General features: G+C 42.0%; 1 protein-coding gene across 1 annotated transcript in view; it reads left to right on the plus strand.

Annotated features, from left to right (window-relative positions):
* Positions 1-9,031, plus strand: part of plppr3a (phospholipid phosphatase related 3a) — a 34,608-nt gene extending 25,577 nt beyond the window's left edge. The window contains exons 7-10 of the mRNA XM_041813102.1: positions 653-826; positions 2,297-3,121; positions 5,505-6,199; positions 6,268-9,031. Of these exons, the coding sequence (XP_041669036.1) occupies positions 653-826; positions 2,297-3,121; positions 5,505-6,199; positions 6,268-6,439 (1,866 nt within the window). The 3' untranslated portion in view covers positions 6,440-9,031. The remainder of the gene's footprint in view (positions 1-652; positions 827-2,296; positions 3,122-5,504; positions 6,200-6,267) is intronic.
* Positions 9,032-24,549: the final 15,518 nt, after the last annotated feature.

A 24,549-nucleotide genomic window follows, 5' to 3' on the forward strand; every position in this document is an offset into this window, starting at 1 on the left:
TCAATTACGGCAGCTCTAGACTCTGTAGCCTGCCTGAACTAACACTATACGCTCGGTTTCTTTTAACAGTAGTCTCCTTAATAGATAAGATGGCTAGTTTAGTTTACCAAGATAGTTGAAATAAGGGAAAACAACATGGCTCCAGTCAAAGGTAAGAAAATCTAGCCTTATAGGACCTCTAAAACCCACCTTGAAAGCCAGTATCTAAGTAATACGAAAAGTTAAGTGCATGAACCTAAAGAAAATCACTGCTCCAAGCTCTAAAGTAATATAGGAGATCAAACTTAATTCCTACCTCATTTTAGCCTCCTTCTCTCTCATCTTTTAGTTTTATGAATGCAAACTTCATCCTCTAATTAAAATGCGAATTCTCAGAAATGAGAAGAGAAGCAATACGGGACAATACATGGCTTCTTTGGAAATATCACCATAAACATATTTACCCTTACAGATCCAATGACTGAACTATAATGCAGTGATTAACTAGATAATTTCTACAGCATTTTTCTTTCCCTGTAAATCTGTCCACTGTTGAGGTCAAACGTCTATCACTGTGTGTTGATTTTTCTTCATGGCATCTCCACCTCAGCCTCCATACATCTTGCATGTCTTTTTCATATTAAGTGTATGTGTTTCTCCTCTCTCTCAACAGATGTATTTCAATGCCAGCATCAGCAGCACCACCAAACTCTTGAAGCCATTACTGGTGTTTGCTTTCTGCATGGCGGCGGGCCTTGCTGGTCTGACGCAGATTACTCAGCACCGCAGTCACCCAATAGATGTCTATGTGGGATACCTCATCGGAGCGGGCATTGGAGTCTACCTGGTTAGTAGAATAATATTTCCTGACAGTAAAAGTACAGTGGTGGGTCAAGAAGAACTACAGGGGTTTCTTGGTAATGTAGAAATTTTGAAAGCGAAGGTCAAACATAAAGGCATTTTTACCTCTGAATGCCAAAATCGAATTACTTAATCTTTGAGTTGCAGAGGACATTTTCGCAACATTTAAAGAAAATCTACAAAAGCTTTCTCTAGATATCATGTCCAGAAGCAAGGACTAAACATGAGGCCTAACAATGTTATTTTAACCTATGAACTCAAAAATCTAATCAGTTTATCCTTGTGGCAGTATCAACATCTTTGCTAAAGGAGAGAAAAAAAGTGCAATATAAAGGTAAAAATTTGCAATATGGGTTAAAAGTGGAAAAAATTTGGCTGAAATAAATGGTATAGAGTGGTTGAAGAGTGGCAAAAATGGGTTAAAATGAGCCAAAACAGGTTAAAAGAGGCAAAAAGTGGGATTCAAGTGGCAAATATGGTTTACAAAAGGCAACACGGGTAAAATTGGTGTGAAGTGGTGAAAAGTGGTTAAAAAGTGGCATAACAGCAGCAAAAAATGAATAAAAGTAGCAAAAAATGGGTGGCTAAATAAAAAGTTTTGAGAATATTAGTGAGATATTGCCCAAACACATCGCTCCCCCATCTGTGGCTGCCACCAGCATGAAGGGATTAAAATAGTACAGAATAATATTTTCTAGTTTTATGATAATTACCTCTTATTTTGACAGTTTGAGCAACTGAAGCTGTCTTGACTTGGACTTCTTGTTTTTGGATTTTATTTTGAAAATCAGGCCAGTACATGCATTTATGTATTTCTGGATTTGTTTTGTCCAAAGGGAATTGAAAACAGTCCATGTGTACTGCAGTAGGAACAGCATAAATAGATGCCTTTTAAATTAAATTGTTTATATGTTTGTGCTGTGATTGAACAGTCCCATTGTGTTCTAACCATTTCACAGCATGTGCTAACAAATCCCCCTGTTTTCATCACCTCCTTCCTCAGTGTGGCTTCCATCATTTTCTCTCCCAGCATTTTTTTTTTTGTTGCTCTATATATAGAATTTTTCTATTACAGAGGGAAGGGAGACAGAATGAATAATACGATAAGAATTCTCTGGAACAATTTCACACTTCATTTGAAGAAAACTTGTCGTTGCAATTTTCCATGCCTCCCTCCTCCTTTTAGCCTCCATGTTTTCGTTTTTTTTTTTTTTTTTTTCGGATGTTGGGGGGACTTCCTCCTCTCATTAAAGGATGAATTCTCAGAAAGGGGAAGAAAGGAATTCTTGCTGACCCCAGACTAAAAAGGAGGTGGAAGGAAAGATGCCTATTTATGCATTTCTTCTATAATTGATAAAAGATTAAAGAAAATAGATTTTCACGCTTCCGTCTTTGTTTAACATGAAGGCCACTTTTCATTTTTGTGTCCTGTGTTTACGCCTCTGTCCTTTGTCAGGCTGTGTTCGCCGTGGGAAACTTCAAAGCATCAGAGGAAGATGCTCATTCCTTACAAAGACTGACACCAGCTCAGCAGAAGGACAGCCTGCGGGTGCTGAGTCAGCGCAGCCATGACTCCCTCTACAGGAAGACCCCCAGAGTGTCGGAGAGCAGGGAGGAGCTGGGAGCAGGGCTTGGCTCTGGAGCTCGCAGCAAGGTGAGGAGGGAGAAGGCGTCTCTGGCCTCCTTAAAACGAGCTAGCGCCGATGTGGAGCTCCTTGCAACTCGCGGCCCCATGGGTAAGGAAACCATGGTAACCTTCAGCAACACCTTACCAAGAGTTGCAAATGGGAACAGCCCCATCTCGCCATCAGACGAGCCAGCCACCACACAGCGCCACATGACCTTCCACGTGCCCTTTGACTCCCAGAGGTCTAGGCAGCTGGTGACAGAGTGGAAGCAGCGCTCACTAGAGCTCCGCAGCCAGAGCTCACGAGACGAGGACGAGGGGGATGGTGGGGATGAAGGAGGAGCTGCAGCAGGCGGGGGAGAAGGAGACCAGGAGATGCCATCTTCTCTGTATCCCACGGTGCAAGCCAACAAGGGCATCGCCACGCCAACTTCAGCCAGGATGGTGGTGGCACCCCCGCTCGTTCACATCCCTGAAGAGGCCACTCGACCACCGCCTGTGTCTCCAAAGAGCGCCAAGACGCGTGCCAAGTGGCTGTCACTCACCGAGGAAGGGAGGGTGAAGGAGCCAGGGCAGGGGCCCATCGCTGTGTCGACCCCACGAGTGCCGAACACACAACCCAACCAGCCGCCAAGTCAGCAGAGAGTCACTCAGGTGAGGCTGAAATAAGAACAAATCATATTTATAGCCACAATGGCAATAATTTGAGCTGGCATTTTGCGTGTTTTTAATTTGAAGTGGCATGCAGCCAAGTTTGAAAGTACAGTTTAGACAGGAGAGGAGATTTAATGCCTGCCAAACACTGCGTATGCTACAAGCTCATCTGATTTATCGTGTTTGTACAACAAGAGCAGAACACGAGTGGAGGCATTTTCACTGATTAGTTTCAGGTTTAAACAAGGATTTAAACACTTATTACAGCTGGATAGAAATCTCATTTGAAGTCAATGTGAAACTTTCCCTATGCTTTGATTTTGGCGCCCTCTGTGGATGAAGCATCCCTTTCAAAACAATCTCTTAATTCATCTCTTATGTAGCTCATGAAACCTTGCAAAGCAGATGGATTCATCCGTTTCCTTATTTTTCACTGGCGAATCAATCTTCCAAAGCTCCCATCTGAACCGTTTGGGCCCAGTTAGAAAGTGACAGGGCCAATCAGCTCGAGGGGCAGTACTCTCAGGCGCGGCGGAGTTGTGACGTAAGCAAGCAGCAACAAGAGGCCGGTGCAATTATGGAGAGCTTAGCGCGGATGCTGCTAAAGCGCCAGTTTTATCAGAACTTGACGACATTTCCTCGTTAAAAGAAGAACAAAGAACAGCAGTGAGTTGCTTTCTTTGCAAAAACAACAAAAGTCATGCACTGACATTTCTATAGTCGCCATGTTTCACGTTATTCCTCTGTAGCTGCACAGGCACACCTCGATCGCAGCTACGTCACATGTTTTGTTGCTCTGACTGGCCTGTAAAGATGTGACAGACAGAATGTTCATCCAATCACACCGAGTTTTTTTCAAATCCTCGGCCCTCTCCCAATCACTGTCTATGAGTGGTTTTCCAGATGGATGTGTGAAACAAATCCATCTGGCGTGTCAGGTTATAGCTCATGGGTTTTGGTGAAAAATCTCATCTGTCTCTCTCCTAACAGCCAACTGTATCACTCAGTGTTGCTAACAGAGGCTGTTACTGCAGCTTGCTGTAAACTGGCGCAGCACCTACCCCGCACCAGTTGTCACAAACTTTAAAGATTACTATACTGACATCATCAGTCCTGTCATTCATGGTCAAGTACAATAAGTAGCTGAAAAAATACTTATAGGAGCTTGAATGTTTCTGATTAATATTGAATAATCAAAGATCTGATAAACTAAGTAAAAAAGATAATATGATGAGCTAATGGAAAAAACAAACAAACAAAAAAAAAAATAGCCGTACTTTTGGCAGCGATTTGCTTGATTATAGCGTTGTGTAGCAAAGTTTGCTGCAAGGTTATTTTGCACATGATGTCAATGGCATGATGTCTGGAGTTAAATGTCACTTTTAAGAAAATTTGCTAACACCAGGAATGTACCCAGGTAAGTAATTTCCACTCTGATTAAATGCAAATTATAATTGCCAACTAGTCCAAAGTCAGGCGAATACATTCTCTAACCCATAAATTCCACCAGATAAGTGTTTGGTCTGTCTCTGCTCCACACGATAACGGACCAGGGTTTCAGTCTTAGGCAATGAGAGTGCTTCAACCAGCTCTGATGCACTGCATCTCTGCTCTGTCAGATCTCCAGCAGTCTGGAGCCCTCCACAGCAAATATCCTGGAGTTCTGTTTCTGCTGGATGCCTGGGGACCTACACATAAATCCAGTAAACAGGGCAGGAAGTGTTAGAACATATGGTTAAATTCCAGACTAAAATAATCCGTGTTGACACCAGACAAATGGCAGACTGTACAACCACGAAACATCATAATGGGGAGTAGCAGAGCCTGTAGTCAACGGTCAGAGGAGCAAGAGGAAGCGCATTTTTTTTATGGGTTATTGACCAATGGTAGAAGCAAAAAATCCACATAAAAGGACAAAACAGAAACAAATCCAAGCAAGAATTTGACAAGTCTTTTAAAGTCATAACTGAATATTTTCAGGACAGTCAAAATTTCTAAAGCTTTTCTATGGAGGTCTTTGAGCCGGATGTCTGAGTGCGTCCATTGTGTGGTCCATTTTGGTGGTAACACAAAGGTCAAATCATTTCATTTTTTTTTTTAACATTTTTTCAGCCTTGAAAAGCACCAAAGTTAACCTTACAGTGATGATAAGGCTAAATCTCACCAAAAAGGACAGTAATGAGTAATAACAATTGCACATGCAGGTAAGGTGGCATTGAAGTTCCTGTCTCTTTGCTAATCTTGCCTTTTACATGTAGGAAAAGTGTCTCATTAAAGATTTTGTCCTGATTTTTTCATTGGCTTTCTTTTTCATGAATAAATACCAGCTGTTCTGGCAGTGTGGAGATTCCATGTTCTGATTCAATTTTCTTTTGTCCTCCAGGTGATAGCCATGTCCAAACAGCAGGGTCACAGCACCCTCACACCGTCCACCAAGACCTCAGAAGGCGGCTCCTCCTCCGGAGGTGGGTCCAACTGCTCTGAGTCACCTTATTATAGGATTCCATCAGACCGAGACAGCTGCACCGGGAGCAACCCGGGAAGTATCGCAGGAAGTGGCAGCATCGTCACCATCGACGCTCATGCCCCACACCACCCGGTGGTGCGTGTGTCTGCCAGTAACGGCAAGCCGTGGGAGTGGAGGAACACCATCAGTGGAAACATGATGGCTGCCGAGACGGCGGGGGAGAAACACCGCGCGGCTCTGCAGCGACAGGAAAACACAAGTCACTATCGGGACTACCGCACGCTCCCGGTGAAAACGGACTCCATTGGCTCCTCATCAGCCAGCGGGAGCAACGAAGGAGGAGCAGAGATGCCTCCACCGCCCCTCCCCACCTCCACCTCCCCTCTGCCTCCCCCTCCTCAGCTGTCGTCGTCCCCTCTACCTCCACCTCCTCCTCACTCGTCTTCATCCCCACTGCCTCCCCCTCCACACTCCACTCCCATGCCTCCTCCTCTACCTCACTCTGCACCCTCCCATATGCCTCTCCCACCTCACTTGTCCTCCCAGGTGTCACCTCCTCCCCTCCCACCTCCTCACCCATCTTCTTCCCAAATGCCTCCACCTCCTCACCCATCCTCCTGCCAAATGCCCCCACCTCCTCACCCCTCCTCCTCCAGCCAAATGCCTCCACCTCCGCACTCATCATCCTCCCATATGCCCCCACCTCCTCACTCATCATCCTCCCATATGCCCCCACCTCCTCACCCCCATCCATCCTCTTCCCCTCTACCACCTCCACCTCATCCTTCATCCATGCAGCCACCTCCTCACCCGTCCTGCTCCAGCATGCTCCCGCCTCCTCCCCATCCTGACTTACTGATGGACGCCCACAGCCAGGCGCTCTCCCGCTCCTCCACCCTGCCTCGCCGGCCTTCCGTCTCCGCCCGCAGCCATGCAGAGCAGGAGCACTACTACAAGGCCATGCAGAACGAGCGGATGTTATAGTGACGGGAAAAAGCGAGGGACATCATTGTCACATCGATGATTGTACTTCAGGAGACGCAGCTTAGAAAAAAAGTGAAACGGGCGATTTTTGCAGATATGACTTTAAAAACGAGAAAAGACTTCAAGATTTGAATCCAGTCAAAAAAAGCTGGGAATACAGAGGCAGCAAAAGTGGAGGACCATGTGGAGGTCTGGCAGCTCATGCACTCAGCAGGAGAGCAGCTCGCACACAATGCCCACAGCGCCGGCTCCACAGCCAAGAGTGAGAAAAGATCAGACAGGAGAGAAGAAATGTGAGTCAAAGAGAGCAGGGTGAAGATTAAAAAGCTAACTTCACCTCACAGTTCAGCATACACACCCTCCACGTTTCTTCATTCAAAGCCTGAATGGAAGCTGCTGCAGCTGAAAGAGAGATATCACAATGAGCGGTTTGGGATTTGCTAAATCAAGCTCCCCTTGAGAGGCGGGATAAGACCAAGAAAACAAAACAACTACAGGGAATACGAGCTCTCCTCAAACTCGGCTGTTTGAGACTGCCAAACGTTACGCACAGAGAATCCACTGTTGCAACCAGCTGAAAAACTCATCCTTCAAAGCCCCTAAAGCTATGAATAAAGAGAAGAATGCAGTGATGATATGTTCAAAAACAGGTTCGAGAGTATTAGCCACAACCTACAAAAGCACGACTGTCTTTTTGACCTCTCTGAATAAACAAACTGAATGGGGAATTTTGTGAGCAAATCTGCGAGAATCCACCAGAGAGAAGCAGCTTAGGAAGTGTTGCTTCTGGACGGGGGTTGTGAGAAGAAAGAGGGAGGGGTGGATATATGGAGGATAACGAACAGTTGGGCGACCCGACGCAGACGTTACTGGATGGATTACTGTTGTGAACACGAGAGGCGATGGGACGGAAAGAGAGAATTGCTCCTAAAGTGAAGAGGGTGATTGGGCCAGCACAGCCGAGCAGAGCAGAGCGAGCCAGGCAGCCAGTCTGTCTTTGCTGTGTGCAAAAACCTGCTGCAGAGCCTGAAGCAGCTCTAAGGAGATTAACGTTTGTTTATCAAACCATGCGAGCACACTCTTCCCTCCGTATAGCTCTTCACTCTTTTCCCCTCTGGCAAATTGCGACAGTGATGGGAATGTTAATGGGAAAGCTGTCCGGCCAGAAGTGCCACCAACATGTACAGTGGCTCAGGCACACCTTTCTCAAAGCGGCTAACTGGCTTGTTCTGCTGGCTGTCTCTCTCACATTTCAAAGGTTTTGGTACCACTTTCCAGCCAGGCATAAAATGTATAAGGGTTATAGAAGTTCTTGCTTTATTTATGATGATTTATATTCCTCTTTAACACCAGTAATGATATATTATATAGGGAAGCATTTGGACTGTTTCAGCTGCTAGGAGACTGAATATTTACACAACTTTAAAACCAGTATTTACAATCCCTTATTCACCCATCTGTTCATCATTGGAGCCATCACAGGGCTGCCCCTATTCAAGCAGGCTTTATTGGAAGGTGGTACCAAGATATGTTTGTTTTAATATGAAATAAATTCCAAACTTGTTGAACAAAAGCTAATTTTAAATGGTCAGACCAGCACCATAATAAACCAGCAAGACCTGAAAGGTATGTTCATGCCAGCTTTTAGCAGATGCTGTAAGCTTAGTCGGACTTACTGATGTTAAGACAAACTATACTGCTCAAGAGTGCAATGTGATGTGGTTGTAAGGTCCAAGCCTGTATATACAGATGGACGATGCAGTCTACACTTCCTCCTCCTGTACAAAAATGAAGCCAAAATATCCTGAGATTTGCACTGGCATACTGACATCATTTGAAGCCATAGCCTGCGCCATAGAGATGGTGGTGCAACATCCCATCCTTTTTACAAAACAAATCACATATTTGACGCAACAAAGACTTACGTAACTTTGCTTATCCATTGCACACAGCAGGAGCAAGCTGGCAATCATGGGTTATACCCACTTTATTGAGAGAGATGATTCTAGAGTCCATTAGAGTCCTAGGTTAAAATTCCCATGGTCCCCTCACAACAGTGTATGTTGAACAGCAAATACTTATAGAGTCCCCTTTCTTTCCCTGGGTGATTTTTGTTGGTTTTCACAGGAAATATGCATGCCATGCTTGGTTGCATATAAAGCATAAGTGCTGTCAAATAGCCCCCCACTTAGGAAGGTTTCCTACTGTTGCAGTTGTTTCCTAAATTGCAAAATTTGCATGTTAAGCCGCTAATGTGGTTTAGGATTTGACAGATCTCTGAGCCCCCCTACTGCCTTGGGGCTCCATTAGCACTTTTGTTTATTGACTTGACAAGCCAGATAGACCATGGCATGAATACATTTCACATTCATCTTGGAAACAACCCATAAAAAGTGTTTGAGAAGGGCAAGATTTTTCAAAAAAAAAAAAAAAAACTCGGAAGGTGATTGGATGAACGCTCGCCATTACTGGCCAATCAGAGGGGCAAGACAATGTGAGGTATGTGAAGCTCTGGGATCAGCCTAGGCTCAGCAGACCGGCACTGTCACAGGTTATGAAAGGCGGAGCTATAATTTTATTTTTTAAGACATATTTTCTGGCTTTTATGCCTTAATTCAGATAGGACAGTAGATAGAGTTGGAAACTGGAGAGAGAGTGGGGAATGATGAGTGGGAAAAGGAGCCACAGGCCAGATTTGAATAGCCTCTGTACATGGGGCATTTGCACATTCTACCTGGCTACCTGTGTGGGATTTTGTGTTCCTACCGCTAGCTAACATGGTTAAAGTATACACAAGCAGTTTGACGGAAAGAATCCGGAGAGGCACTCATAAATACCTATGATTTATTTGTATTTTTTAATGTTATGATCCAAGCACTTATTCAGAAATGCACTATATGTTATACATTTTTATGCATAACTCACTGGCCATGGATTGGGCTCTCAATAACTGTTAAACCATACAGTCTTTGCATTTTAAGCTTCTAAATTGCCAAAGACGTAAACGCTCCCATTCACTGCTGTTCATTTTAAGGAATTGTTTTCACCCAGGAGGTGACAGTACCTGGCAACGTCTCAGGATGAACTGTTGTCATCAATACTGCACTCAATCAGCAGGAAGAGATTTAAATATTTTGGCTTCATTTTTGGTGAGCTGGCTTTTTGTCCATCTTTTTATACAGTTTATGGTCCACACTAAGAGCAAGCTGTCCACCTCAAGGTTTACACTATCTAAATCACTGATTCTCAACTGGTGGCTTTGGACCCAAAGATGGGTTACAGAGCCATTTTCCTTAGGTTGTTTCTCTAGACCCCAGCTATGTAGTTACAAGTCTGGTTTCTGCCTTGTAATGTGCAATTACTAAAGAATTCCAGAGAATTCTGGAGCTCCTCTGGATCCCAGCTTTACTTGTCCAGTTGTGGTTTGCCCTATATTCTGGTGCAGAGACTGCTGTGAAGTGTGGTGGCAGGGGTGCGCCTTTGCACCTACACTCTTCAGTACCTGTATGGACTGGATAATGGGATGGGTTACAGTAAACTGTGGAAAGTCGTTTGATGATGTCCAGATTACTGATCTAGGCTTTGCTGGTGAGATCCTTGCAGAGACTGTAGATGTCTTTGCAGGGGCTCATAACTTGCTGAGTGAGAGGGCTGGATCATCTGGAATGCACACTCCTTGGCCAAACAAAGATCCAGATATTTGGGGATTCCTTTGATGCTGCCAGAGAATCTATGTCTGTGAATGGTGAAAGCGTGGAAGCTTGGAGCACTTCACCTGCCATGGCAGCTTAATCCATCGATCTGCTAACTTTGAGGCTGACCTGTAATTTTCCACATACACTGGCTGAGCCACCAAGGTTTAGCTAGAAACAAGAGGGCAGAGATCACAGGGGAACTGTGAGTTCACGCAGGACTAGTCTGTCGACAGTGGATTATTTTGCCTGTCTGGGGTTGATTTGTTGTTGTTCATGCCAGCATGATTCCATGATTTCATTGCTGCCACCATCGGTGAGTATATTATGAAGTTAAAAGGTTAATATTTGCTACAAAGAATCTGTGGTTTCATGTAAAATTCAGTTGGTTTTTATCTCAAAAGTCAACTTTTCGTCAATGGTGCCGTCATAACTCTGTGACCTACTGACCTCCTGATGGCCTTTGGCTTCTGCCGCAGGATGAGACGTAAAGTTGATGTAGTGATGATTTTCACTCAGGAGTCCATGCATCGTGTTGTGTTTTGAAGTTGACTGGACATCTTTCCGACTGTTTGGATCGATTTGCTCTATGTAGGTAGACGCAGTTTTGCAGTAGCCAGCACTGAAAATAGACCTGTAGTGTGTCTCCAACAAGGTGGAGAGGAGTGGCGCTTCAGGTATGTGCTGGAGCCGGACCACAATGCGGACAGTGGAACTGCTGTGATTCACTATAGAGGGAGGGATTTGTTCATCAATACGATTCGCCAGCAGATCATGGCGCAGCCGTTTTATGTGGTGAGATTATGTTGCAGGTGAGATTAGCTGTAGACTTGGCCTCACACTTGCGAGGATGGGTTAGCTGGGTAAGGTGGTATGGTGCTGGTATCTGAGCATGTGGACAGATGTCTGAGTCGTTTGGTTCTTGGTCCTCACGGTCTTTCTATACTCTTGTGTGTCCTGGATGCTGACTGATGGCCAGAGGCGCCAGCTGAACTCCCTTGTGATGACTTCTCTTCTGTGCATTTTTGGGTAACGTTGGACTGTTCATCTAATTCTTACATGCTCAGGAGAGTGGGGATAGGATAGGTCAGCTGCTGATACAAGAGCGGCAGTTGTGCTTCTGCGTACACTTGCTGCATTTTCCTGGGCCAGATCTGGCTCAATGCATACTGGGTGCCCAGGACTCAGACTGGTCCAGATGTTGGGGGTGGCGGCTTGCATCGTGGAGGGATCAGCTGGGAGAATACCTGTAGAGATGGGTTATGGGCTGGGAGCAGGCCTGGATAATGGCCATCAGAGCAGTAGAGGGCCAGGGTTGTTGGGCAAAGTGCCAAACAGGCATATGCTCCCTGACCTGACATCTAGAAACAACCCGAGCTAATATTCCAACAGAGTAAAAACAATTAAAACGTATGCATGAATGTCCCTCCAGGGCTTCTGTAGTGATGCAATTTTCAAACATGTTTGTTTTGTCCTTCCTCTCTGTTCAATCTAAGGGCCAAACTACAACATTTTCATGGAAAAAAATTAGTGTTTGATCCTAACTTTTTTTTTTTTCTAGGCATTTGGGTTGTAATTTCTCACCAATGAGGTTGTGGCAGGTCCTGAGGCTAGCCCAGTTGAGAACCAGTATTCTAAATCAAAATAGTCAGAAATAACCATACATTTTATGATTAATTTATCAGTAGTTGAACCATGTGAAATAAGCTTTGAATGGACATTTACAAAGTTGAGAGAAACTGCCTCTCATGTATTTATACTGTGTTGTACAAAGCTGTTGAGTGGTATCTATCATTTCATACATCCAATTTTTTTATCAGAAGCTATTCCATCCAATGACAAGTGCTTTATTTACTTTTTATCTTTTTTAATGACAAATAGACTCACAAACACACCGCTGATCATTTTTCACCCATGCATTGAAACATCAGAAGGGAATATGAAGTGATTTTTGTAAAGTCGTGCTGGAAAAGGAGAGGGTGAGATTAAAGGAACAAGTTGTGTTTTTTAGTGCAGCTCCTCAGAGGGGAGCTGGTAGATAATGTTGCTCGTTGGTTTGTGCTGCATGTGTGTGTACGAGCGTGTGTTTTTTTGTTTTTTTGTTTTTAAATCTGTGCTTCAAGTCAAACAGACATGCTGCATTTTTCAGTGCTGGTGATTATCGTTAGATTTTCCCACTTTTTTTGACTGTAAATTTACTTGATATTACCTAATACTATTAATACTCTTATTATTCGGCAGTCCTTTTTGACGGGCTACTGTTTTTTATCTGTGTTGATGTGTAACATTAATAAGATGATTGAATAAAAAATGAAGACTTCTTAACTCAGCGTTCTTCATGTGATTATTGATAAATTCATGAAGTTAAAATAGACACAGGGTCAATGTTGGAGCAGCTTTTACCACCACTCTAATGAAAAGGATCCTCTCCATTGATTCAGGGGTTATGAGGGCTTTATGCTCATTCATGCTGCACACTCACAGACACACACTCAGCCAGACGCACATTTGCAATGCAACATTTGCTCTTTTCCTGCAGGCGAGTGTCAGGTTTCTGTAATGAATTCTGCGAGAGTGTTGGTCAGTCCCAGATGACCTGCAGGGAGTGTGGAGTGTATGCATATGTGTGGGAGAATTAAATTGATTTTTTTTGTGTTTGACAAAGATGAGGCTGTATTTTCCCAAATTTTATTCTTTTGGAGGGAGATTTCCTTATTATTTAGCAAATTCCTGACATTGAAATTATTTTCCCACATCTAAATGCTTTAAACGGTTAAAATAGGAAAACCAGCAGCCATAACATAATGATATAACGTCAAGATCTCATGAGCACAACTGTAATTCTCTCTTTAAAGTAAAACAAATTCAATTAAATCTATGAATGTACAACCTCAGTTCCAAAAAAGTTGGGATGGTGTGCACAATACAGATAAAAACGGATTGCAATGATGTTCAAATCTCATAAACTCATGTTTTATTCACAGTAGAACATGAACAACACATGAGGTTTTAAAACAGACATTTTACCATTTCATGAAAGTATTAGTTCATGTTGAATCTGATGGCAGCAGCACATCTCAAAAAAGTTGGGACAGGACCATGTTTACCATTGTTTTTTTTTTTTTGTTTTGTTTTGGAAGAGGAATGTTGTCCCATTCTTGTCTGATGTAGGATTCTAACTGCTCAACAGTCCTAGATCTTCTTTGCTGGATTTTTATCATCAACAAATATTTCCTTTTGGTGAAAGATCTGGACCAGTTCAGGACCCAGACTCAACTACTGTGAAACCATGCTGTTGTGATGGAGCAGGTATGTGGTTTTGCATTGTCTTGCTGAAATATGCACGGCCTTTTCAGACAGATGTTGTCTTGATGGGAGGAATTTTTTCTTTAAAACTTCTAATTTTCAGGATTGATAGGACAAAGAATCTGTTTTTTGAAAAGAAGTCAATTTTAAAGGACATTTTGCCCAGGGACAATGGCAGTGTTTCTGACAGCTATAGTTACACATGTCAAAAAAGTAGGGACAGACAACAAATGGCTGGAAAAGTAGGTGGTACTTATAGAAAACAGCTGGAGGAGCATTTTGCAATGAACTTGGTTAAAGAGCATTTTAGAGAGGCAGAGTCTCTCAGAAGGGAAGATGGGCACAGGGTAATCAATCAGGTGAAAAACTGTGTCTAAACATTGTGGACAAATTTTTAAAAAATGTCTGTCAACATAAAATTGCTCAGACGTTGAATATCCCACCATCTACAAAGTCAACATTGGATGCTTGTGATCTTTGCACCTTCAGGTAACACTGCTTTAAAAACAGACAGGATTTTTCTCCTGAAAATCCCTGCATGGGCTCAGGAACACTTCCAGAAATCATTGTCTGTCAATACAATTCACCATGCCATCCACAAATGTCTTCTCTGGACCATTTAAGCTCATTTAAAATAGACGGAGGCAAAATGGAAAACTGTTCCGTGGTCAGATGAATCAAAATTTGACTTGATTTTTTTGAAACCATGCACCTCTTGCCCTGAGGGCTAAAGAGGAAAGGAACCATCCAACCTGCTTATCAGCGCTCCGTTAAAAGGCCTGCATCTCTGATGGTATGGGGTTGCATTAGTGCCTATGACATGGGCAGCTTACACATCTGGAAAGACACTATCAATGCTGAAAAGCAGATAGGTTTTAGAGCAACATATGCTCCCATCCAGAGGAACCACATACCACATCTATCACAACAGCATGGCTTCACAGTGGCCTGCCTGCAGTCCAGACCTTTCAACAATATAAATCATCTGGAGCATCATAAAATCTGGCAAAGAAGACCCAGGACTGCAGCTAGAATCCTACATCAGACAAGAATGGAACAACGATCCTCTCCCAAAACTCTAGCAACTGGTCTCCTCACATCCCAGACATTTACAGACGGTTAAAGAAGAGGGGATGCTACACAGTGGTAAACATGGCCCTGTCCTTACTTATTTGAGATGTGTTTCTACCATCAAATTCATAGTGAATGAACATTTTCATGAAATGATAAAATGTCTCAGTTTAACTGATATGTTGTTTATGTTCCACTGTGAATAAAATATAGGGTTATGAGATTTGCAAATTATTGCATTCTGTTTTTACTGACATTTTACACCCCAACATTTTTTGGAATTAGTGTTGTAAAAATACAATAAGACAAATATTATTTTTTAACATTCTGGCTTTAATCTAAACAAACAAATTCCTGCCCAAAATGCAAAACAAAATCATTTCTGGTGACTGAGCACTGGCCCATTTGTTCATTCTAATAAAGATAATGTGCTGCATTAAGGTGGAGGATTCTGCAGATCAGAGTTGGGATGTGTGTTTATGTGCATTTGTGTATTAAAGGAGTGCGTGGTCCAGGTTATGTGTCCGCTTTAATATCAGTCATATTCGTGCATTTTTCTTTCAGCATGCATGTTTGCCTGTTTGTTTCAGCATGTATGCATATGTGTGTGTGTGTGTGTGTGTGTGTCCGGTGCGTTGGAGCATTGAGCTGTGTGATGAGGCCATGCAGGCGGTGGGGGTGCAGATGGTGTACCGAGGCCTGAGGACAGTCAGCATGTCCATGACTCACACACACCCCCAGCGAGCCAGCATCTCTCCCTCTCTTTCTCTCTATCCGTTTCCCCTTGGTGGCCCAGAAAGCACAACAAGTGTGTGCGTGTACGAGTGTGTAACCATGGGAGGCAGCAGAAAATGCAGACTGAGCTGTCTTAATGCATGTCTATTTTTGTGACTGTGTGCCTTCCTATTTGCCTATATCTGTGTGGGAGTGCGACACTGTCCAGGGGAAGCTGCTGACAGTCACTCCAGGACTGATTTACCACTGCAGAATGGCACAAAAGCCCCTTTGTCCGCAGCTCTACTTTTATCTCTCTCACTTTGTCACAATCATGCTCCTTCTCCCATGAGCCCCCAGTGAACCTTTACACACACGGAGAGGATTTGGAGCTTCGGCGCTTATATCCTGATTTTACCCCGACTCTTGGTTTCTTGAATGAGGGATTAGGATGTTAAAGGGTCACGGGGATCATTGTACTTTCAGCTCGATCAATAACGGGGTCATTTTACACTAAAAATCAAATGTGATCAATTTTTCAGGAGTTTATTGAGTGCAAAGATTGCCTTCAGTTAATGTATATGGAGGAGAATAACCGTCCTTTCCAGTCGTGTCATTACAGCTTTCAGGCATCAGGCATGATGCTGCTATTTCACTTTTCTATTTTGTGACATTTTAGCATCTTAGCACTTAAAACCAATGACTTGTCAGATTTCACGAAGTAGTGGAGGGCCCAAAAGCAGACTCAAACAGAATTAGAGTTGAAAAAAGTTCAAAATATAACCAAACAAAAAAATCACCCTCTTGATATCTAATCAAAGTGAGAGGCTAAATGAAACACTAAAATTGTTTTTGCAATTCTCCACAACATTAGCTGGCTGTAAACTCCAAGAGAACAAAGATGATCAGCCCTCGGCCTGAGTAACTTCTTAATTGAAGATCTTCATCAGGTGTGCTTCATCAGTAAGGTGATTGCAGGCAGGAGTGCAGCCTGCTAGTCAGGCTGGGATTGTGACATCAGATGATCACATCAATGTCTTATTGATTAAAGGTATGAGACTTTATCAACAGATGTCCACTTGATGGTAACTGCACAATAATATCAGCATGATATTGGCACATATGAAAATTTCTGCTGCTATTTACAACCAATATTTTAGCTATAAAAATCTGCCTATATTGGTCTGTTTAAGGGCTGAAATTTTTTTCAGCTAAAATTAATTTGTAAATATCGATGTATTGAATATCAGCAAAAATCTCCTATCATGCATCTCTATAAACTAGATTCTCTGACCAAAACAACCCGCTCCATTTCCACTCCTCCCCAAACCTTGCTTCAGTAACACGACTTATGCTGCGTTCCATTTGTCATCGTGACTCGTATTCTGACTTGTTTTTCCAACCGGAATTGGCAAATAGAACATCTCTCCAAGTCGTATTTACAACTCATGAGCTCAGTATTGCACAGAGCACCCCGACCTTGTCGTCCCAACATGGTGGCACAAAGTATTAAGTTTAGTAAAAACTTTGATTTTAACCTGTTTTTCAGAACCGTTTGCTGTTTTCTCAGTGCATTTTAAGAAACTGTAGACACAGCACTATCCTGTGGTTGCGTGTCGTGCAGTAACAGTCTTTTAATACAGGAAGTACTGCTGTTTAAAAAGTTCATCAGCTAACAACCGACCAATGATGCTTAAAACAATGACAGGCTAACGCAAGAACGGCATACGTCATTTTCCACCTTTTTTTTCTCTATATGTGAAGCGCATGCATGCATAGGCCTACTTACAGACATTATTTAAATGATTCACCCATGTATATACCAATTAATAGTAGTATTGCTCTTAGATTATAGAAGTAAGAACAATGTTAAAAGATGAAGCAACAATCACTGTAATACTAGCATTAGCAAAAATAATAGCAGTGAAGAAAAAGATGTAAAAAATAGATGAAGGTGATAATAGCAATGCAATTTACTTAAATTCACTTTAAGATATGAGATAAATATAGTTGTTATAATAATAATGATAATAATAATAACACGTCTACACTAGTGATGCAACGATTGTAATTTTGAACATCAAAATCATAGTAAGAGAAAAAAATCTAGGTTTCCCAGTTGTCCTGATTATTTTGCATTATATTTTGCAATTATAATTTATAATTTCTGGAATCTATAAAACCACATCCAGCTTCTATCCATCCAGCCATCCTTTTTCTATACCGCCTATCCCATTTGGGTTGCGGGACATCCAGCTTCTACAGAAATGTAAATGTTCTTTGCCCCTGCATATTTAAAAAAGGAACAATTATGATAATTTTAAAAAATAAAGTTAAAATATTATTATATATTATAAAATATTTATCATTGTCTAATATTCAGATTTGTTTAATGATCTGAAGCATTAATGTGTGACAAATGTGCAACAAAAACCCTTTAAAAATGCTTTTTTCACAGGACTGTAGTGTTAAAAATGTCACATGTACCTCAGAATAGAATGAGGAGAGCTGAGGTGAGAACAGAAAGACTTCCATCTACATAGAAATAGAGGCTTAAGGAAAACTTGGAAATTTGTATATTAGAAAACACAAAAAATGTACATTTCATTCAAACACAAACCTAGGAATAAAAGAACCAGAGAAAAACCTACTTCTGCAGAGGTTTCTTCATTTTTTCAGGAGCTGTATAAACGAGGACTACAGGCTGACAGTAGATCCAGCCCTCTAGAGTTATTTTTATTAACTTAAGAAGCAGAAATGTTTAAAGATCCTATGTTTAACAGCCTTCTTGAAGGGGTTTCACCAATTATAAAATGGCAACCAAAGAAATGCCCCAGATTCCCCTGGTGTTATGGTTGTTAAAATCCTCAGCCCTGACTCAAATAGAGAATACATTCAGTCTCCAATGGGCTTATTAGACCATGTTCAAAATCCTGTCATTTATCGAGCCACCAGACTCAGACCTTGTAGTGAGTTTCTTTGGATCCCAAAAGATAACCAGCCTAAATGTGCCAGTCAGCCATGTCCAACACAGCTGGGGGCTAATGCTGACATTTCTACAAGACTGCCTCACTGAGTCAGAAGCTGTATTTCTAAGGTTTGTTTCTACCTAGGGGTCCAAGGCACACTGCTTTTTTAGAAAGCTACATTTTTTTATTTAACCGAAGAAATGTCAACATTAAAATCCAGACTGACTACATGCCAAAGTGGATGCAAATGTAACATAGCATCTGCTGACTTATAATTTGACAGCATTTTGGGTGGACAGAATTCCCTCCATGGGCATGGATGTAGAATCAAGCTGACCTGCTCATTTACCTGCAAGCTATAGAGGGTCAAAAACAACAGCCAAATACACTGTTTCAACCAGGCTGGAAGCACAACACTTTAATAGAGTTGCATACTCCCCTTACATGGGCAATCCTGCAAAACAACAGCTTGATTTTCCACATAGACTGTTTTAGACATGTCTGAACGCTCAGTGGCATCACCCATTGGTTACTGAAGTTGCGTTCTGAGACCAATAATGGTTACTTTATCAGATATGCAATCTCCACCTTATTTCCTATTAGCTGGAAACAGGAAGAGGAGCTAAGAATTTAATATATAGATGCCAAAAATATTTTTCAACTAGGCTCTAAACATGTTGATTCTGCTGTAAAAATGCCCATTTTACTAAGAAGCCAAAAATAAATTCTTCAGCTTTAGCAACCAGCACCAAGCAGAAACTTAAGGAGCTATGCTGGCTACACTCAGAGATTGCTGCTTGGTTTTTAGCCATACCCCAAGACAGCCTGGCTGCACTGCCTCTGTAGGAATGGAAATACATGCTAAAACTTTTAAAGTAAAATCGGGCTAAATCTCCGATTAAGGTTAGGTTAAGGTTTCTCCGCCAACGTCCGTCCACTCTCGCTTGTTGTGACGGGAAATCTGTCTCTTTTAAGATATGTGAATCATTTGGGTCAACTCAGTAATAAGAGCTGGTCATTTTGTTCTCAAATTGCCCTTCATTTGGTAACAGTTTAGCTGTTTAAATATGGATTAAATAAGGACAAAAAAGGGGGAAAGAAAATTTGCACTCAAATAGGAGCGAGCTACAGTGGTTAGCATTTAAGAGCTGTTTCATTGAACAGGCTTGTCATGAGCAGCACATTAGTATTCGGTCTCTTACCCCCCAAGTTTATTTCCTAATAGTATATAGCAGGTTTTTGACAAAACTAGCATGAAAAACTGTTAAAAGGGTGCAGCTCTAGCTTCTTAGCTGAGTACAAGGCTCCTCCAGAGTCTTGTCTCCCTTCTTCTGGATAGACGATGCTAGAACGTCTGCAGGACTGAGTAATTTGTGGTATTGTTTTCACACCAAGTGAGGGGATCATACACAATGCATGTAGAAATTTTCTGATGATAATTGCAGCATACAGGTCCATTTAGAGCTGATAAGCACTAACTTTCCTCAGTTGGCATTCATTCCCAACAGCTGTCCCCAGCTTCCTGCCCCCCATCTGGCTTTCACTTGTCATCTGCAAACAACCTATACTGGTATTAACTTTCTAATCTTATATTGGCTGATAGATCAAGCCGATAATATCATGCATTCCTACACCGTTAAACAATGTAACTCCTCATTTGTTCTTGGTGAATGACTTAACATGATCTCACAGGGAAGCAGTAGAACAAAATGCAGACTGGTTGCAAAAGGTTTTAATCTGCTTTTAGAATAAAATGACAATGCTTCAAAAATATTCCACACGTTTGTCAAGACACAGTCAACACTCAAGCAAGCAAGGGCTGAAATTACACCTGTCCATTAGCTGTCTGCAGATATATGCTAGCTAAAGTTAGCCATGGCTTTTCAATGACCAACCGTTGGCTGCAGTCTTCCAACCTTGCAAAGCTGATGAATTGGCAAGATTCCAAGTCTGTCATCAGGCAAATCCATCTTGTAAAGCTCCAAACAGACCACACCAACCAGCTTCATTTGCGAATGAAGCAGTAGTAACGAACAGGGTTAAGTGGTACTGGAAGTTGGTAGTAATGGCTGCCACTGGTGTAGCGATTAACTTGGATGTAGCTATAGGATTGCAGCAATTTTTATCAGAACTTGACCAGATGTCGTTATTTAAAAAAGAGCAAAGAACTGCACTGAAAGCTTTTCTTGATGGAAAAGATATTCTCACTCTTCTGCCAAGCTGCTTTGGCATGAGTTTGCAAGAGTTACAGAGGGGGGTGTTGTAGTGTGAGTCAGTATATACAATAGCTGGTGGCGATTAGCTCTGATGAAGCCACACTGGAATTTTTATCAAAACTGGACCACACGTTTTTATGAATTAAGTACAAAGAACAGCACTGGAAGCTTTGTCATGATGGAAAAGGTGTTTTTGCTCATCTGCAGTTTTGCTTCAACATGAGTTAATGATAATTAACAGGCATAGATTGGTTGCATTGCAAATCATTAGCAATGTCTACCGTAGGTGTAGCGATTAGCTTGGATGTAGCCATACTATGGCGGCAGCCTCATCAGACTGGGGCACATTTCTTTATCAAAACAAGAGCAAAGAGCCACACTGAAAGTTTTTTTCAGTTATGTTTTTGTACTCCCTACCAGCCTTTGCATGAGTTTTATCCACCAAAAATTTCCACTATTCTCAAACTACATCAGCGCCTTACTGCTGAACTTACATAACATGCTGGAGCTGCGCATGTCTACGACCTTTCTTTGATTCGTCGCTCTGATTGGCCCGTAATGAATCTGACAGACAGAATGTTCGTCCAATCACTTTCCGAGAACTTTGCCCTGCCCAAACACTTTGTATGGGAAGTTTCACAGTTGAATGTGAAATATAGCCATGCAATACATAGTTGAAACAGTATCTGGTGTGTCAGGTCAGCAGTCTTCAACAGTGGCTCCATATACTTGAAAGCCTCTATTCCAAATTGGCTTTGTGGTTGAGCTGGGAAAGGACTGAGGTCATCACTTTGATCTGAACACTGAAAATAACTACATGATTTCATCTTGGCTTTTCCCAGAAGTTTGCAAAGCTGATCTGAAAATCTCTGAGCAGAAAAACCTGACCTTCCAAGCACCAAACCAGATTTATCATGAGATTGGATTTGTGGGACTAGATTGTATAAGAATGTATAAGGATAAGAATTAACGTGTGTGGTGCTGAATAAAAAGTTAAAGGACCACAGAAGTGATTAAGAATCATTCTGACATGAAAAGTACAAAACACTCCTATTTTGTTGCTGACATCTCAAATCTGTCCAAACTGCATGACCAACTATCAGCTAATATTTACATCGGAGAAGCCAGAGAGCTAGCAGAGATGAAAATGTATGAAATTCATCCATGCAAAGTCAATAAAACACGTCTGACAGTCTGTAAATAAGACTTCTTCTGAAAATTCCTCAAAAGTTGACTTTGCATCGACGCAGGGCTTTCATGTGACAGCTTAAGGATACACTCAACAGAGCAGAGAGTTTGAACATCCCTCATCCTCCTTCTCTCTGCTTCTCCAATTATACTTGATGTGTCTGCTCTGCTGTCTCCTCATGCTTTCCTTTGAGAGTTCAGACTTTAAAGACAGATGGAAAGAAGCATACCCTTAAAGCCCCTTACCCCCAAGAAGTACTGTACATTCCCCAAACTAAAACGCAGATTTTCAAGATATATCCATCAGAACAGACCTTAAGATTTGCAATCACACACAGACACGCTCCTGGCTCCTTTTGCCCTCGTGCCATTTGTCTACATGTTTAATCAGGAGAGGGGGAACAGTGCAGCGTGTTCGAGCATGAGTGGGTTGATGTGGTTGTGGCCTTATATGCATGAGTAAGACTTTACAGTACATGACTTCGATCCCCTACAGGCCTGCTAAAGCATAGTAACACACTGACACAGTTATCAGACCGGTATAATTGAGTCTGGGACGACAAGGCAAATGTCTGTAGGAGAACGTTAGTTTATACATGTCTTAATGTATGTGTGACCCTGTTAGGCATCTGTTGTGAGCCCTATAGATTCTACTGTATGTCCGTTCTCTTTCAATGCCCTTTGGAGCTATTAAAATTTTAAAATGTGAGAAAACAATTAAGCTAGCTTCTGTGCATGCTTAGAGAGGAGGAACATTTCATTGTGTCCGGATATTTTGTGGGCAATATTATGAACAAGTATTAATAATTAAATGCATTTCCCAAGAGCACAGTGGCCTCCATAATTTTCAAATGGAAGAAGATCGGCACTACCAGAACTCTTCCAAAAGCTGGTCGCCAGGCCGAATAGGAGGAGAAGGGCCCTATAGAGAGGCAACCAAGAATGCCATGGTCACTCTGACTGAGCTCAAGAGATCCTGTGTGGAAATAAGACGGTAAGCTCCAGAAGGATAACCATCACTTTATCACACAGTGATAAAACACATGAACGTTTGCAAAAAAGGGCACCTGAAGGACTCTCAGATAGTGAGAAACAAGATTATTTGGTCTGAAGGTGCCATGATTGAACAGTTTGGGCTCAATTCTAAATGTTGTGTCTGGAGAAAACCAAGCACCTGCCCAATACCATCCAAACGGTGACACACTGTGGTGGCAGTATCATGCTGTGGGGGTGTTTCTGAGCAGCAGAGACTGGAAGACTGGTGAGGGTTGAGGGAAAGCTGAATGGAGTAAAGTACAGATATCCTCAATGAAAACCTGTTCAGGATCTCAGACTGGGCTGAAGGTTTACCTTCCAACATGACAATGACCCCAAGCACACAGCTGAGACAACACAGGGGTGTCTTAGAGACAACTCTGAGAATGTCCTAGAGCCATGGTTCCCAGGATCCCCTTGGGGGTGGTTAGAAATAGGTTAATTCAAACTACCTAAAATCATGATAAAACCCATATGAATGGTTAAGATTTTTTTGCTAATAACACTTTTGGGTTGGGCTATTGTGTTTGGCTTTAAACAATGAAAACAATTCAAATTTATTTGTATTTTTGACAGCAATATATTACCTTTTTTGTGTGGTTCCTAGGGGGGCAACAGCTCTTCTTAGCTGTGAAGGGGGGCTTAATGGAAAAAAGGCTGTCCACCAATGGCCCCCATTCAACCTGAGCTTGAAAGGATTTGCAAAGAAGAATTGTGGAGACCCCCTAATCCTGCAAAACTTGTTGTGTCATATTCAAAAAACTCGAGGCTGTAATTGGTGCCAAAGTTGCTTCAACTAAGGACCAGGTAAAGGGTCTGAATACTTATGTCGATGTGATCTTTCAGGTTTTTAATTCTTAATAATTGGCAAAAATGTCTAAAATTCTGTTTTCACTTTGTTATGATGGGGTACTGAGTGTAGATTGATGAGAGAATTTTTTTCAACTGTCGCATGAGGCTGCAACAACAAAATTCAAAAAGTGAGGGGGTCTAAATGCTTTCTAAATGCATTGTAGATCATTTATAAACTTTTCTTTCCTGTAGTCCAAGCCTATTTGTTAGGATCACATTATATGATGCATGAATGACATATTTTTATCTGCAGTATGTACCTTAATCACATTAGTAAACTAACTGATTTGTTAAATTCCAACCTTGTTCCAGAGGATCTGGCAGCAGACCTCTATGGTGGGGTTAACTCAACCGTTGGGTGAGAAGTGACGTAACTAGACTGAGGTAGTGAATATTGCATATTTTTTGCTCGCCGTCAGAGGTTATTGTAAGTGGCTGTTTTTCACAAGAGCAGAATTTTATAAATAAAAGCTACCGAGGGGGGTAAATTTAACACACCACAAACTGAGAAAAACCCAAAAAGAGGTAAGGGTTAGGCAACCAAAACCTAAAGGTTAGGGTTAAGGTAAGGTAAGGGGAAGGGGGATAAAATAAGAAATGACACAACAAAAACTAAGGAAAACCCAAAGAGGGTTAGGGTTAGGCAACCAAACCCAAAAGGTAAGGGGGATAAAATCAAAAATAACTCACCACAATAAGGAAAAACTCAACAAGGGTAAGTACGTCACTTCCTGCCCCATGGTCAGGGTCGTCCCATTTTAGAGGTCTGCAACATACAAGCCCAAAACACCACACCATAGAGGTTTGCTGCCAGGTGCAACTCACCTTGTAAGCAATCATCATGACAACTATGGCTGAATGATTTTGAAAAAATGTTATTTTGGCTCACATTGTAAATTGGATATGAACTGTTGAATTATAGGAACCGATCTTT

Source organism: Cheilinus undulatus, linkage group 18 (genome assembly GCF_018320785.1).
Source record: "Cheilinus undulatus linkage group 18, ASM1832078v1, whole genome shotgun sequence".
Taxonomy (NCBI): Eukaryota; Metazoa; Chordata; class Actinopteri; order Labriformes; family Labridae; genus Cheilinus; species Cheilinus undulatus.